Raw genomic sequence first — 14,712 nt, 5'->3', positions numbered from 1 at the left:
TGTTAGGGCAGCAATAGAAAATTAATGCAATGGGTCCTTAGAAATTTTTGTTGAATGTGTGAAAATGCAAAAGAAAATACTTAGGAGGAAAGGACATAGAACATGCTTTTCGGGAGGTAAAATATGGAGGAGAAAGAATATAATTTTTTAAAAGATTTATTTGTTTATTTGAGAGATGGGTTGGGGGAGGCACAGAGGGAGAGGGAGAGAGAATCTTAAACAGGCTCCATGCCCAGTGTGATCTCAGGACGCTGAGATCATGACCTGAGCCAAAACCAAGAGTCAGATACCTAACCAACTGAGCCACCAAGGCACCCCAAGAATATGATTTTAAATACTTTCACCACCTTTAAGCTTGGACATTTCTCTCTAGCATAGCAGGTATTTTACAATAAAAGCCAGAAGAGCTCACGACCTTCTGGAGTCAAGCGTGTGGTAAGAAAGTCACAGTGAGGAGAAGGTCAGCTAAGGCAGTTACAAAGTAAAGTCCTGATGAAAAGGACCAGTGAGCCAGAGCAGGTGCTGTGCTGTGCAGGAAGTCAGATGCCATGGCTTCTCCTGTGGCTTTTCTTGTGGTTTCTTCCACTGGCTTCCATGGAAACTTGGGGAGGCTTCCTAATTTCCCTACTCTTCAGTGTTCTTATCTGCCAGATTTAACCATTGAGCTCTTGTGTTGGACAAATATGAGTCAGGCAAGTCCCTGCCTGCTTCTTCACCCTGCAGACATTTCTGAGTCATCACTGGACTGGTTCCCAGTGACACTTCAGTTCTCCCTCAGTCCAGGGAACTGTCCTTGGAGCCAGCATGAGACCCACCACGGCGCTGGGTGACAGCCAGGGTCCTTTTAGCCAAGAGACTTCACAATTTCAGAAAAGGAGTCCCCTAGTTATATGCTCACGTTTGCTTGTTAGTGCTACTTGATGGAGCTCATGATTTTTCAATACATTCAGTGCTTTTCCCTGATGGCAGTTTATCCAAGCTTTCAAAAGTTACCTCTTTTTGGAAAGAATAACAGCAACGAACATAGATGTAAACCATTCTTTTTGAAAGGATTAAGATTTAGAATTCAAAAGCTGTCCACAAATTTAGTACAACTGTTATATGTTATATTTCCTTCCGCTACAAGAGTAGGTTAGAAGTGATTAGAACAATCACATTTCCAAATGGAAGACAACTTATCTAGAGATGGAAAGTTTATTTGGCTAGAGTTTTTCCCTCCCCCCCCATTTACAATACACTTAATATTTTTAGAGCAGTTTTAGGTTCACAGCAATATTGAACAGAAAGTACAGAGAGTGGCTAGATTTTTCCAAAACAAAAGTGCTCTAACAGCAGTTTCCTGAGAACCACAGATTTCAGATTCAGACTTTAAAATCTTCTAATTGTTGGACCATGAAAACATGGACACAGAACACTCTACAGCCTTTCAAACCGATTGTGCTTCTAAACTCCGTCAAAAGGAGATTCATGAAATTTACTAAAATAATTTTATCTTACAATTAAAAATGATCTGTAATGGTTAATACTCTCTTTTCTTCATTATTACTCTCCCTACATAAGTATTATCCTCTAAATCCTCTCTGCTGAGCTCTCTCATTGCCTTATAATTCCTTTTTATTGCTTCCTCTCCTCTAATCCTCCAGAACTTTTGAAGTACGCAAAATTTGTCTTCATATAAGACTTAGACATTATTCTATCCTTGAACAAACAATATTGAATGTATCTGTTTTACTCCAAAATTGCTAGTCATTGCTTGGAGCTGCCATGACACAGTGCCACAGAGGGGGCCTTGAACAACAGGGATGTTTGGTCTCCCGGTTCTGGGTGCCGGGAGTCCAAGGTCAGGGTGTTGGCTGGTTGGTTTGCAGACGACTGTCTTCTCTCTGTGCCTCTTCACAGCGTCTTCTCTCTGTGTGTCCAAATTTCCCTATTTTATGAGCCTGCTCTTGTGGGACAACTCTGTCCCCTAAAATTGTATGTTGAAGTCCTAATTTCCAGTACCACAAAATGTGGTCATATTTGGAGATAGGCCCCTTAAAGGGGTGATTATTTTAAAATGAGGTCTTTGTGGGGGGCTCTTAATCTGATCTGACCAATATCCTTAGAGAAAGAGGACATTTGGACACAGAGGGAGACACCAGGAGCACATACGAAGGGAAGACAATGTGAAGACACCGCAAGAAAGTGGACAAACAGGAGACCTTGGGAGAAACCAAACCCGCCAGCCCTTTGATTTTGGACTCCAGCCTCCAGGACTGTAAAGAAGTTAATTTCTGTTGTTTTGATCACCCTGTCAGTGGCATTTTGTTATGGCAGTCCTAGCAAACTAATGCATACATTAATCAATATTGGATGAGGGCCCAGGCTAATGACCTTATTTTAACATGATTACTTCCATAAGGACCCTACTTTCAAATAAGGTCACATTCTGAGGCACTAGGGGGTTAGGACATTAACTTATGAATTTAGGGGGCCAGAGACAGAATTATGACACTCAGTTTGATGGGGGGGTGGCATTTAAAATGTAAATCCCATAAGGTGAGATATCACATCATTTACTAGGCTTTTGTAAAGTCTCAGTGCTCCAGGCTGTGCTGACTAAGTGAGGTGCGGGATGATGGTCTGAACTCCATTCAACACGAGTCTTCATAATGCATATGGCGGGGATGGAACATGAAGGAACAGATCGCTTTAAAGTGAAATGCTGACTTTCTCTTGTCTCCACAGGGGGAATATTTTGTTAAAGTACACCTAACTGTCAGTCCCCTTTTGTGTGCATCCTCGTGATGTCGCGGGCAGAAGGATACAGGCAGAGGGCACCTGCAGGCTCTCAGGACATTCCTCACACCACCCTGCCTTCCTGAGGCACTTCCCCACCTCAGAGGGCCTCTCCTTGCTTACAACGGGGACCACCACAGACCCCCTTGGCTGTTACCCATTAATTCATCCATTAGGTAGTTGTCTACTGAGCACTCTGTGTAAGGCACTTTTGTGGGCCCTGGGGACACGGTCAGAAGCAACATTAAGTTCTGGCCCCATCCAGTTCACTGTGAGGTGGGGAGGATGGGCCGGTCCTGCGTGAGGAAGTGCCCTCCAGCACAGCGGGGTTACAAGACAGGGGCACAGCCCAAACTCAGGGTGTCAGGGGCCTCCTAAGAGAATGACAGATGCCAAGGGTTAGCCAGGTGAAGGTATGGAGAAGGGCGTGCCCGGCAGGGGCAACGCTCTCGCTGGATGGCATTGAGAGCGCTGGGCACCACGGGAGAAGGGATGGCAAGTGAGGCTGGCAGGGCAAGTGGGTCACAGGGGATGAATCTAACCTGGTGCAGGAGCTTAGGGACCATCTAAGGGCACCAGGACTTTGAGGAAGGGATGATCCTTGCCCTGAATGTGCCACATGGTGAGTTTCTTCCAAACGCTGACCCAGCAAGCCCACCTCCACCTCTTGGTGCAGCATTTACCCCACAGATAACATCACAAGTGTAGGAAATGATACAGCACCAAAAACAGCTCTTGCCAAGCTGGATTTAATAACAGATTAGAAATTACCTAAATAAAATCTTTAAAAAATTTTTTTTTTAAAAAGCCATCGATTTGGAACTGGTTGAATAATGATACATTTCTAGCCGACAACTGTGTTGCCGGGTGGAGTGGGGAAGGACTTGGCTTCATTTCCACTCCTTCGTATCTTTCAAACATTGTGCATGTGCATGTATTACCATAGTATCTTTCACACATTGTGCATGTGCACGTATTACCAATTCGAAAATAAGCAAATACAATGTACTTATTTCAAGTGTATGTCCTAGCTGCTTTAGTCTCAGTGATCATCAGTGGGATCATAAGATTTTGCTCCTATCCATGGATGCAGTGGGCAGCAACTCTACTGTCAAACTACAAGATGGAAGAGCAGGGGGGGTGAGTGCGGCAGGATGCAGTGCCCATGAATACCGACCATCCCGGCAGACAGAGAAGGACATTGCAAGAGAAAAGACAGCTGGTGAAAAACTAGTGTGGCTTTGTATCCAGTTCCTGAAAACTGGCCTATACCAGTGTGTTTGGCAAAGATGTGGACTTTAACTACTTATGTGCATGTAACATTAGACCTTGGAAGAGATCAGACTCCACATTGGCTCTGCACGTTCAAAATGGGACTCTACATTTTTAAGTGATCTCTGCAAGAATTCGCGATGCAGGAAGAAGTAGATCCTATCTCAGGACAATTATTTCTCTTGTGGTTGAAATTATTTTAATTTCCTTTGCAATGTTTGTCCCCAAAGGTGGAGGAGGGAACTGGACTTTCCGGGGCTTTCCAAGCCCACATACACAAAGAAAGACAGAATCATGGCAAATGTCCCAAGTCAATCCAACAAAGCTTTGTTTCCCCTCTGATAATGAAATGTTTGGTAAGGAGGGAATGCTAATGAAGGGTACCCGGAACCCTACACTCACTAGAGGGAATGAGTGTCGTGGTGAAGCCAGGGTTTTCAGACTCTGTGCTTGACTTTGGGCAGCATCAACCGGTTAATGAAGAGACAATATGGCACATTTGGGACTGGAAGGTAGTGCAACCAATAGGGTAATTAAGGCAATAAAACCGTTGTCTTAAATAGCATCCTAGAAGTTTTATTCTCAACCGGGCTTTGTATGTTCAAGCTTTCCTTTGGGGAGGTTAAACATTAAATTCCATCCATGCTGTCTTTCCTAAATTGGACTCACTCCTGTTTTTGGAATTGGCTTTAAAGCTAAATTTAAAGCCATCCTTAAAAACCGACTGTCGATTTTTAAACATATTTCCTTTTATAATTACCTGCATTACTTGTGAAATTTAGCTCTTTTAATTATATGCATATTTAAATATATATGTGACTTGTATATATAAATTAATTATATATATATGGCTATATGTCTGTGTATGTGTGGATGTGTACGCACTTACACATGCAGATAAATCTCCTAAAACATAGACAGAATGTTGTAGACTGAAAATTCTTTTCTTTTTTTTTTTAAAGATTTTATTTATTTGAGAGAGAGCATGAGTGGGGAGGTGGGGCAGAGGGACAAACAGACTCCCCATTGAGCAGGGAGCCTGATCTGGGGCTCGATCGCAGGACCCCAGTATCATGACCTGAGCCAAAGGCAGATGCTTACGGTTGGAGCCACTTAGGCGCCCCGATGAAAATTATTTTCCAAGAAAATTTAAAAATTATTTTGAACAGTGACTGCATCATAAATATAAAAACTGAGTTTCTAAATTATACTAATTTGAAGAAAGTGTACATTGAAGACATGTTCTAATAGTATTTTCCTAAAGAGTAGACATTATGACTACCTGATAATCATATTATTATCAATTAACAATCACCATCTCATCTGGTAATTTCAAGCCAAACCATCAAAAAAAGAAAAAAAAAAAACCCAGAGGAGTTCAAAATTGAGAAAAATTCATTCATTTTCCTTTTTAAAGTTTATCTAATGTATTATTTCTTTACAGGACACAAACCTACATTTATAACATTTATACAAAGTAGAAGAAGGTCATTTAGATGGACAATATTTACACGAACATTTTAGAGACTTTGGGTCTTTGTCATGACCCTTCGCACTAACACGTGTGCATGTCTGTGTATGCAACCTAAAAACCTTGTTAACTGATCTGAGAAAGTTAGCCGTCTCAGCACATTTTCCAGAGAAGAGAGCTTGGCAGTTCTCTTTCCTTCAACCAGAAAAAAAATGGGCTGGGCAGAGAACACTTGTAATGCTCATTTTTAATGTGATAGGTGATGTCGTGAAGGAGGGTGTGTGTGTTGAACGGCTGAAGACGTGTTACGCAGGCTGTGAGCTGGGGTCGGTCCTCTTTCACCTCCGGACCCGCTCTCTCCAGTTGTTGTGCGGGAAGAAAACAACAGCTTGCAGGCTAATCTCAGGATGGACTGATGGGTCATTTCCTGTCGCGCTAGTAATACAAACACTGAACTAACAGCCAGGGAATGTGGGTCTATTCTTCTTTCTGGAATAACAGTGTTCTTTTTTTGGGGGGTGTGTGTGTGTTGGAGGGGGGAGCTCTGTATAATCCTCTGTGAAGGCGAACATCAGACTGCATGACTTCTGTAATTCAGGCTGGTTCTGAAATTGACTGACTTCTATAATCCTGTAAGATACTTGCAATGTCTAAAGCAGCTCAGTATCCAGAACAGCTCCGAGGAGGACACAGATGATTCACAGAGATGTTGAATCCAGACAAAGCAGGGACACACCTTCATTAAATAAGATTTTGCTTGTTCTGGAAGATCCTTCTTTGCCCAACCCTTCCTAACTGAAGTTTCAGACTTTGCATCCCTCCCTTGCCTTACTTCCGTACCCACCACCACGCCAGCTCTAAGTACTTCTGAGTCTTATCAGTCCCACGCAGGTCTGGGAAACCTGCCCGAGGACGTGTATTTCATCCCCCTTCTCGCTCTAGAGAGAATCTCTGACAGTTTGATTCAACTTCCACCTAAGTCTACACTAACCAACTCGCCGTCCCAGTGCCCGGCACCGCCCCTCGGTTAGGGTCGCAGTCAACAGCTCTGGCTTGAGCAGGGAGTGGCTCTCCATCCTGGGTGGTTCAGAGAGGACTAGACATAACTGTCAGATACAGGAAGGGGCCCTTGTGCTGTAGGTTAACGGGCGACTGTGGGCGGATGTCACTTGCAGCCTCCCTAGGAGGTGGCACCAGAGAGGCTAGCTTTCTGCTCAGCCCACCTGCAGGGCTCACCTACCCGATGGCAGGCCAGGAAATGGACACAGGTGCGACCCTCGTTGGCTCTCCCGAGCAGCAAGCTCCGAGCTCACCGTAACCCAGGCTGCATGCTTCTTGGGGCTGGTTCCACGCCTGGTTCCTTGACGTTCCCTGGTCTAACCCCTTCCAGTTCTTCTCTTTGACCAGATGAGGCATACGGATGGAACACGGGAGGACACCTTGAGCTCTGTTAGAATTCCCCCAGAGTTGGTCCCGGTGAGCAGGCTTGTGAAGGGTATGATCCCCGTTATCAGCAAGGTGGGAACTAGATGATTTTATCCACAGTTCCTCCTGGGATCATTCAGGAGCCAGGTGTCTTTCTGCCCCGGTGGGAATGAGTGTGGTCTTCCTTTTGCTCTGGAGCAACGGTACTTTCCACAAGGACCATGATGGACCAGAGATGGTCCCCATTAAACTCCGGATTCTGTTAGCCACTTGGAGAGATGAGGACATGGAAACCTTCTAGAGGGCATGATTTTCCAAAATTCACAGTTATGAGTAGAATCCAGACATCCTAACTGCTATTCAGTGCCTGTTCCCCACATTATCCCTTTGTTCGAGGCTAGCCTGAGCTGTTGGGAATATGTCGGAATGGCATCGGGAAAGACAGTCTTGAGGATGAAGAGCTGAACTCAGACCTGAATATGTGAAGTTGAATAAACCTCAAAAAGTACCATGTTTTAATGGAAGAAAACGTCCATAATACACAAAGTTACTACATTCTACTTAAGTTTTTTTTTAATAACCCAATTTCATTTTTCCTTATTTTATTCTAGTCATGCCATCTCCCCTCAAATGTCTCTTTTGGCCTTATTTTTTTATATATTGATTAGAAGGTCTGTGACAATAAATGGCGCTGTAACAGAAGTGTCAGTTGGTCATTCTGTTCTCAGAACTGCCCCTCCTCCACGTTCTAGGAAACAGTGAAACATACTCACACACTGAGGAAAATACAGAAATTTAAGACAGTGCACGTGTACAAATTAAAACCCATGGGCAGCTGGTTTTCCCACTAACATACTTCTTTTAATGAGAAAATCTTTTATGTTACTAAAAAAAAAAATCTTTTATCAGCTCCCAGTCATGTCAGAAGTGGATTTTGGAAGTAATCTTTCCCAATTGTGAATGCTCTCATGTGAATTATGAGACATAAGACATTAAAAAATTCCTCTTTAATTTGAACAATATGCACATCAAAGGATTTCCTCCCCTCTTTCTCTCCGGAGGTCCCTCTCCTCCTCATGCCTGCAGGCGACCACCGCCGGCTGCAGTAGCGCAGCGGCGCCACCAGGGGGCGCGCGCCCTCCATCACGTCTAATCAGCCCTGTCCCCATCACCAGCAACAGCACCACTGCGTTCCCCCCAGAGACAGAAACATAACCTTATTCTTGTCACAGCCCCCAAAAATGAAATGCAGAATTTACAGAGATTTCTCAAAATATGTTTTATCTCCTTTGTCAGTAACCCCCAGCAGACCTTTACTTTCTTTCTTCCAATAATTTATGAAAAATAGAGCAGCAAATCCTGTCGACTCTATTTTATCTATCAATCAAATGGTAATTTTCATAATGTTTGTTACCATAGCACCACAGCCTGTGATCCTCTGTTACTTCTGTTTTCCTCATGTTGGTTCACTGTTACAGGTAAGCAATCAGGGATTTCTCCTGGGTATGCTAGAGCAAGGCGAGGGAGGGTGCAGGGGGAAACCCGCATAATTACCACAGTGATGGGTTGACATCTAGAATCTACGAACGACTCCACCCCTGCACTTTGAAGATGAAGAAACGGAGTTTCTAAAATAGCAGTGCATTATGTGAACTGAGCTCAAGAACAGAACCCACCTTGGAAAGTTTTAGCTCAATAATGCCTAACATTAAAAGACAGCTTTCACCCTGACAGCACGTCAGAATTTTTCCCCAGTTAATTTTTCAAATACGCCTTCAGTAATGTGTCTGTTCTATTCTTTAAAAGAAAAAAAAAAAACCAAGAGCAATATCAGGCAAAGTGTCTTTCCTTTATCTCCTAAAACAGAATCAAAATTAAACATACACAGAGGCACTCTTCCTGTTGTCTACGTTTGTGGTTAGAACATTTGGCCATGACCTTCTGCAAAATCCTCAGTCAAAGACACTGAATAGCAGTAGATACGCATTCTCGCATATTTTGGCTATTTTCGTTAAGTGATGGGCTTACTAAGGATCATAGACACATGAAGTAACAGGTGATCAAAACAAAAAAATTTAAAACATTCAAATTTAGGAGATGGGTAAGTAGTGTAAACATCATAAACAATGATGCACTAAACATTGAATCTAATAACTGTCACCAAAGCTGAACCCAAGGGCTGAGATGCCCTTTTTGGGCAGATGACAGGAATCCTGAGTGTCAGTATATAGGTAATAAAAGCATCTATGAGAGGAAGAACTGAATGTCCTATAATCCCACATCCCTAAAAGGCTGGATGCAGAGGACTCTATGGAAAAGTCATCACCACACCACTGGTTTGTTACCATGGAGAAAGAACCTTGAACAAAATTGATCCTCCCTCAGACAGCATCTGGCAATAAGCCATCTGTAGGAATGTGCTTACTGAATCCTTTTTTGAGGCTGATTCTAGAGGGGATCTCTATTCTTCTGGAATTTGTGAACTGGATTTATTTCCAATAGTAGGGAAACCTCCATATTAAAATATGTGGAATTTGAAGGGCACTCCATCTATTCATTCAACTCTTGATGATAAATGATTATATATTTTTCACTATACAGAATGGAAAAATTATCAAATTAAAACAAAAAAGAGGAATTACTGAAGGCAAGATTAAGACCAACCTATTGGTTAATTTCTTTTCATAGAACTGTGTTTAGTTCTATTTCAATAAGGAAGAAGTCCTACAGGTCTACGACCGCTTGAAAATATGCAGAGTTGCTGTGAGCCTGCCATCCCAGGGGGCCTTAGGTTATCTGCAGCCAGCTGGGAAACTAGAAAAAAAAATTCCTATTTCTCTACTATATTTAGTCCTATCCTGCCTGAGTACTGAAGACATTTCATTCAAAATGCATAAAGGCACCTGACATGATTCATATGCACTCCATCTAAAAGGTGACTTATTTAGATCTTCATGTCCATCTGTAAGAGATGAGCAGCCAAAAATTGTGTGACAATGTTTGAGAATAAATGCTATACTTATAAAAGTCTTCCTAGTTTCTCTAGAAGTGTGACAAGCCCCTTGGTCCCTGGGAGCTGTGTTTTGGGCTAACTTCTTCCCAGAAGGATGCTATTCTGGGGGTCGTGTTTGGAACCATCCTCAGTAGTGACAAGCCAGCAAGTGACTGGCCTCAGTAGAAACATCTCTCTTGTTCAGGTCCAGCAGCACAATTCAAGGGACATCTGAGGGAGAAATGGTGGCTGCTAGTTACCAAGAGAGATAGGAATTCTTCAAGAAGGCCTGGGTCACGCCTTAGAAAAGAAGCTCAATCTGAAGATTAGTATCTTTTTTGTCAAAAAATTTTGTAGAACTTCAAAGTAAAATGCCTTCAGAATTTATTTTGCACATTTTTGAGAAGCTGAGTAGTGAAAGGAACAAGAGCTCAAGAACAATAGGTTGGTGAATGAGGAGTTAGGTTCTGGGTACTGAGTGATGCTCCCGAAAATCTTCTAGGCTCCATGGCATTTTCTCCGAACTCAGTGACACACCTCCCTTTTCCTGTCTCTTTCTTGTAATGATATAGCCATGGCTATGAAAAAGCTGAATTTTCAAAACTCAAAGACAATTAAGACTATAAGGTGGAAGACAAATACCATATGATTTCACTTACATGTGAAATCTAAAAAACCAACCAACCAACCAACCAACCGAACAAACAAACAAAAGCAGAAACAGACCCATAAATACAGAGAATAAACTGATAGTTGCCAGAGGGGAAGGGTGTGGGGGGATGAACAAAATGGGCGAAGGAGAGTGGGAGGTACAGATTTCCAGTTATGAAATGAATAAGTCACAGGAATAAGGCATAAGAATATAGTCAATGATACTGTAACAGTGTTGCATGGTGATGGATGGTAGTTACTCTTGCAGTGAGCAGAGCATAATGTATAAACTTGTTGAATCACTATGTTGTACACCTGAAACTAATGTAACACCGTGTGTCAACTGTACCCTGAAAAATTACATATACATATGGTGGACTTTCTGCCCATGTTGGGCGGAAAGAGATCATATCCCATCTTTAGCTTTCTGATGACTTTGAAAGTGTACAAGGAAGAGGGACAAATATTCAAACCTATATCAGATCCACACACGCAGATTAAAGAGCAGGTACAGGAGAAGATCGAGACAATGATCTAGTCCTTCATTTGAGGTTTTGAGGTTGTCGTCTACTTTGAGAACCTGGTGAAAACTTCTGACCTTCTCTAGGAAAAAAAATCTATATGCATGTGAATGAACAAACATACAACCTTTACAGGAAATGCCACAAGTTTCTCTGAAATCCTAAAATCATGGACACCTGCTTGACCTCACAGTCAAGAGCTGACGACCTTATCTGGATGACCATTTATGGAAAGTTTTTCGTGAATGTCAAGTAAATTAACAGCCTGTGTCTGATGAATATTGGCTCAAATTCAAAGGGAGATGATACTAATTTATTCCTTCCTTCTCTCCTTCTTCCTTTCCTTCCTCCTTCCCCTTTCTTTTTTGTCTCTTTCCCTCTTCTCTCTCTCACTCTTGCCGTGTCTTCCCACCAGAGAGGAGCTGGAAAAATGGCCTCAGCATTCAGTGAATAACAAATATGATTGGTAAATCCATTTACATTCTACAAATCACTTTCTTATGTACAACGGCTATTGCCTTTTGATGACATATCTTGTGCTTCTCTCTTACCCATAATCTTCATAGCAAATGTGCCTGCAGGGTATTACCTATTACTAATTTACTAATGAGGACCTACCTGATGGCTCAGAGAGAATGTATTTAATAGAAATAGGACAAAAGTCCACGTCTCGTAGCTTTCACTTAGATGTTCTTCCCACAAGACTGGGCAGCACAGGAAATAGTCATCCAGTTCTTAAGGCAGATTCTTAAGGGACAAATTTGGTCAACTGTCTCTTGATAGCTTATCACTTAGAACAGTATGGGTAATGGATAGGTCCATGAATACGTGATCTAGAACTAATTTGATAAACTCTCATGTTGAGCATCTCAATATGGCACCCTTTTAGGGGGTTTCATAAAGTCTAATGCATGAAGGAGCCTTTCATGTTTCTTGATATGTATGGTAGCATTTTATCCTTAAAACTTGAAAATTAACCCTGCCGGAACTGAAGCCATCTAGCGACAAGGACCACACAGCACTTTTTGTACTGATGTATTATAGAGCTACAACCCTGATCATCACATCACCATGGCCAAGTGTCTTGTCCTCACTTGTCTACTCACCATTTATTAAAAAAAAAAAAAAATTACTTTTGTTCTTTACATTTTATTCTGTGTCTAAATTATGTAATGCTTATAAATATCCAGAAACTGAATGCTGATATTGGTGTTTGGCCCAGTCTGAGACATTTGCTGAAAGAAGTAAACATTGTTAATTGGGAATATAATATAAAATTGTATCCAGCCCTTATTGTGCATCTCTAACACACACACACACACACACACACACACACAAACACGAGTAACTTAGGTAGACAGTTCTTTGTGTTCTTGACACTTATTTAAGATAAAGGAACACAAAACTTCTCAGAAAAATAGCCCCCTGTGAAGAAGCAGCATAACTTTACTGGCCTTGTCACATCCTCTGTTCTTATGTAATGCAAAGATGCGCACAGCATCCAACTACTCTAAGTCAGATTCAAGCATACCTCATGATTGCTAACATTTTCCCCTCAGAATCATCCTTTTGCAAAGCTAATGCCTGTGGGTCACAGGCACTCTGTAGATAATGTGATCTTTCCAGACCAAGTTCTTTCAGGGCACCTGTGAGGAAAGCACGGAAAACTACCAGGCATATCTTCAAGGTTGCATCCATCCGCAGAAGGAAACAACAAAGCCAGCCAGCGCCCCCAGGAAAGCGGGGCGGCGGGAGAGGCCGTGGGCCACCCCACCGTCACCGTACCTGTACAGATGAAGCTGGAGAGTCCCCCGTAGACGACTTCATCGTTGTCGGGCAATATAAACGGACACCTCGTCTGAACCTCCAAACAGTATTGCTTGCAAGGAATTGTCTTTCTGCAGTTAAACTGAGCGACTTCAAAGTACTGGGAACACAGCCAGGCTTTGTAGACAATCTGAAAAAAGAGAAGAATAAAAAATCGGGAGGGATGACAAGAGTTCTGTCTCTAATACAGGACATGCTGTACTGGCAGAAGCATGCTGTGGTGCCAAGTGGATCATAAGGAAACTCTCATTTCCAGAAAGCTCTTTTACACAATGACAGCTGCAAGTGATAACAACGTAGCAGCAGAAGTCTGCAGTAGAGCAAAACGTTACTGGAGCGAGCCCTTAAGAGAATGCAAAAGGTAACACGGCGTTTGAGTCGATGTAGCTCATCGGAACCTGAAGTTTCGAAATCCAATGATACAGAAAGTTAAAAAAGAAAAAAACAAAACATAATCAACTGTGTGGTCCCCTGTAGTCATTGACTGCAGTGTGGGAGGGGAGTCCGTTCTGAGCAGGAAGTCCGTCTAGCTATGCTTCCAGCGGACACTAGGTGGCGCCGAGTCCTCTGCCACCGGGACCGGCAGGCGGTGCGGACAGAGGCGGCCAGCAAGCGCTTCGACTCCAGGCGCGCGGAGCGAGAAGCAGTGGGCATTGCATTGAGGACTCACATCCAGGGCACTAAAGGCCTCATCCTCCCAAAGCCCAGAAACACCCAACCTCGGTCAGAACTAACATGCGTTGGTGTGTTTCGGAGTCCGGGAAGGAAACCCCATCAAAACCACAACCTGGACCTTTGAGATGTACTGCACGATCCACATGAACATGTGTTAAGTGTTTCGTTAACTTGATAAAATGTGAAACGATTCTGGCTTCATTTCTCTCTTTGTTTTTGATAGCTATTTAGGAAAATAAATATTGAAAAAACACCTTTTTCTATTATAAGGAAACAAGCTGCACCTAAATCCAAATAAAACAAAGAGAAAAGCACCCATCTACAGTATAGATCACTGTGATTCGGGTAGTTCCCAGATCTCAGGCACGGAGGGTTGCTGTTTGTCTGTTTCTGGGGTTAATAATATTCAGGGAAGATTTTGTCAACTCTGTCTTACTGCGAAACGTGAATGGTTTACAGTTAAACGTCGCTAAGAGCTCATGAACACTTGCCAGTAAGAGCAAGAACAGTACCTAGTATTTATCAACTTCATACCCTGTTCTAAGCACGGTTCGTACTTTTTCCCCAGGTAATTCTTAGCACACACCTAGAAGGTAACTATGAGTAATGATTTGCATGCAAATAATAATTAGTAATGGAAGTAAATTAAAAATCCAGAATTCAAACCTACTTTCTATCAGATTCCAAGTCCCGCATCTTCAAAATTATGCTATGTTTAATCTGAAAATGCCTTTTAAGAAAAACTTATAAAATCACGAGGGAGTTGACGAAATCAATCTGACAGCAGCACCAAACTATGTGTGCCTGGCCAATGTCCGTTTGGTGCTGAATTTTTATTCATAACTTTGCATTAGTTTGATCAAAAGGAAACTTTATTCTTTGATCAAAGGTGCCTTTGTGGTGGTAAAATGGGATGCATGTGAAATTCAGATACAAATTTAGACAGCTAAGAGTCATTTACTTGCTGCCATCAGTTATTTATTTATGATTTATTTATTTATTTATTTATTTATTTATTTATTTAAAGTGGGCTCCACGCTCCCAACGGGGCGCCTGAACTCACAACCCTGAGATCAAGACCTGAGCTGCGATCAAGCGTC

General features: G+C 42.4%; 1 protein-coding gene across 2 annotated transcripts in view; it reads right to left on the bottom strand.

Moving 5' to 3' along the window:
• Positions 1 to 14,712, bottom strand: part of NALF1 (NALCN channel auxiliary factor 1) — a 599,091-nt gene that overhangs the window by 16,172 nt on the left and 568,207 nt on the right. For both annotated transcript variants that reach the window (XM_078070097.1, XM_078070096.1), the window contains exon 2: positions 12,896 to 13,067. In XM_078070097.1, the coding sequence (XP_077926223.1) occupies positions 12,896 to 13,067 (172 nt within the window). The remainder of the gene's footprint in view (positions 1 to 12,895; positions 13,068 to 14,712) is intronic.

The sequence above is a fragment of the Halichoerus grypus genome, chromosome 4, assembly GCF_964656455.1.
Source record: "Halichoerus grypus chromosome 4, mHalGry1.hap1.1, whole genome shotgun sequence".
Taxonomy (NCBI): domain Eukaryota; kingdom Metazoa; phylum Chordata; class Mammalia; order Carnivora; family Phocidae; genus Halichoerus; species Halichoerus grypus.
This window is presented reverse-complemented; position numbering and strand designations above follow the sequence as displayed.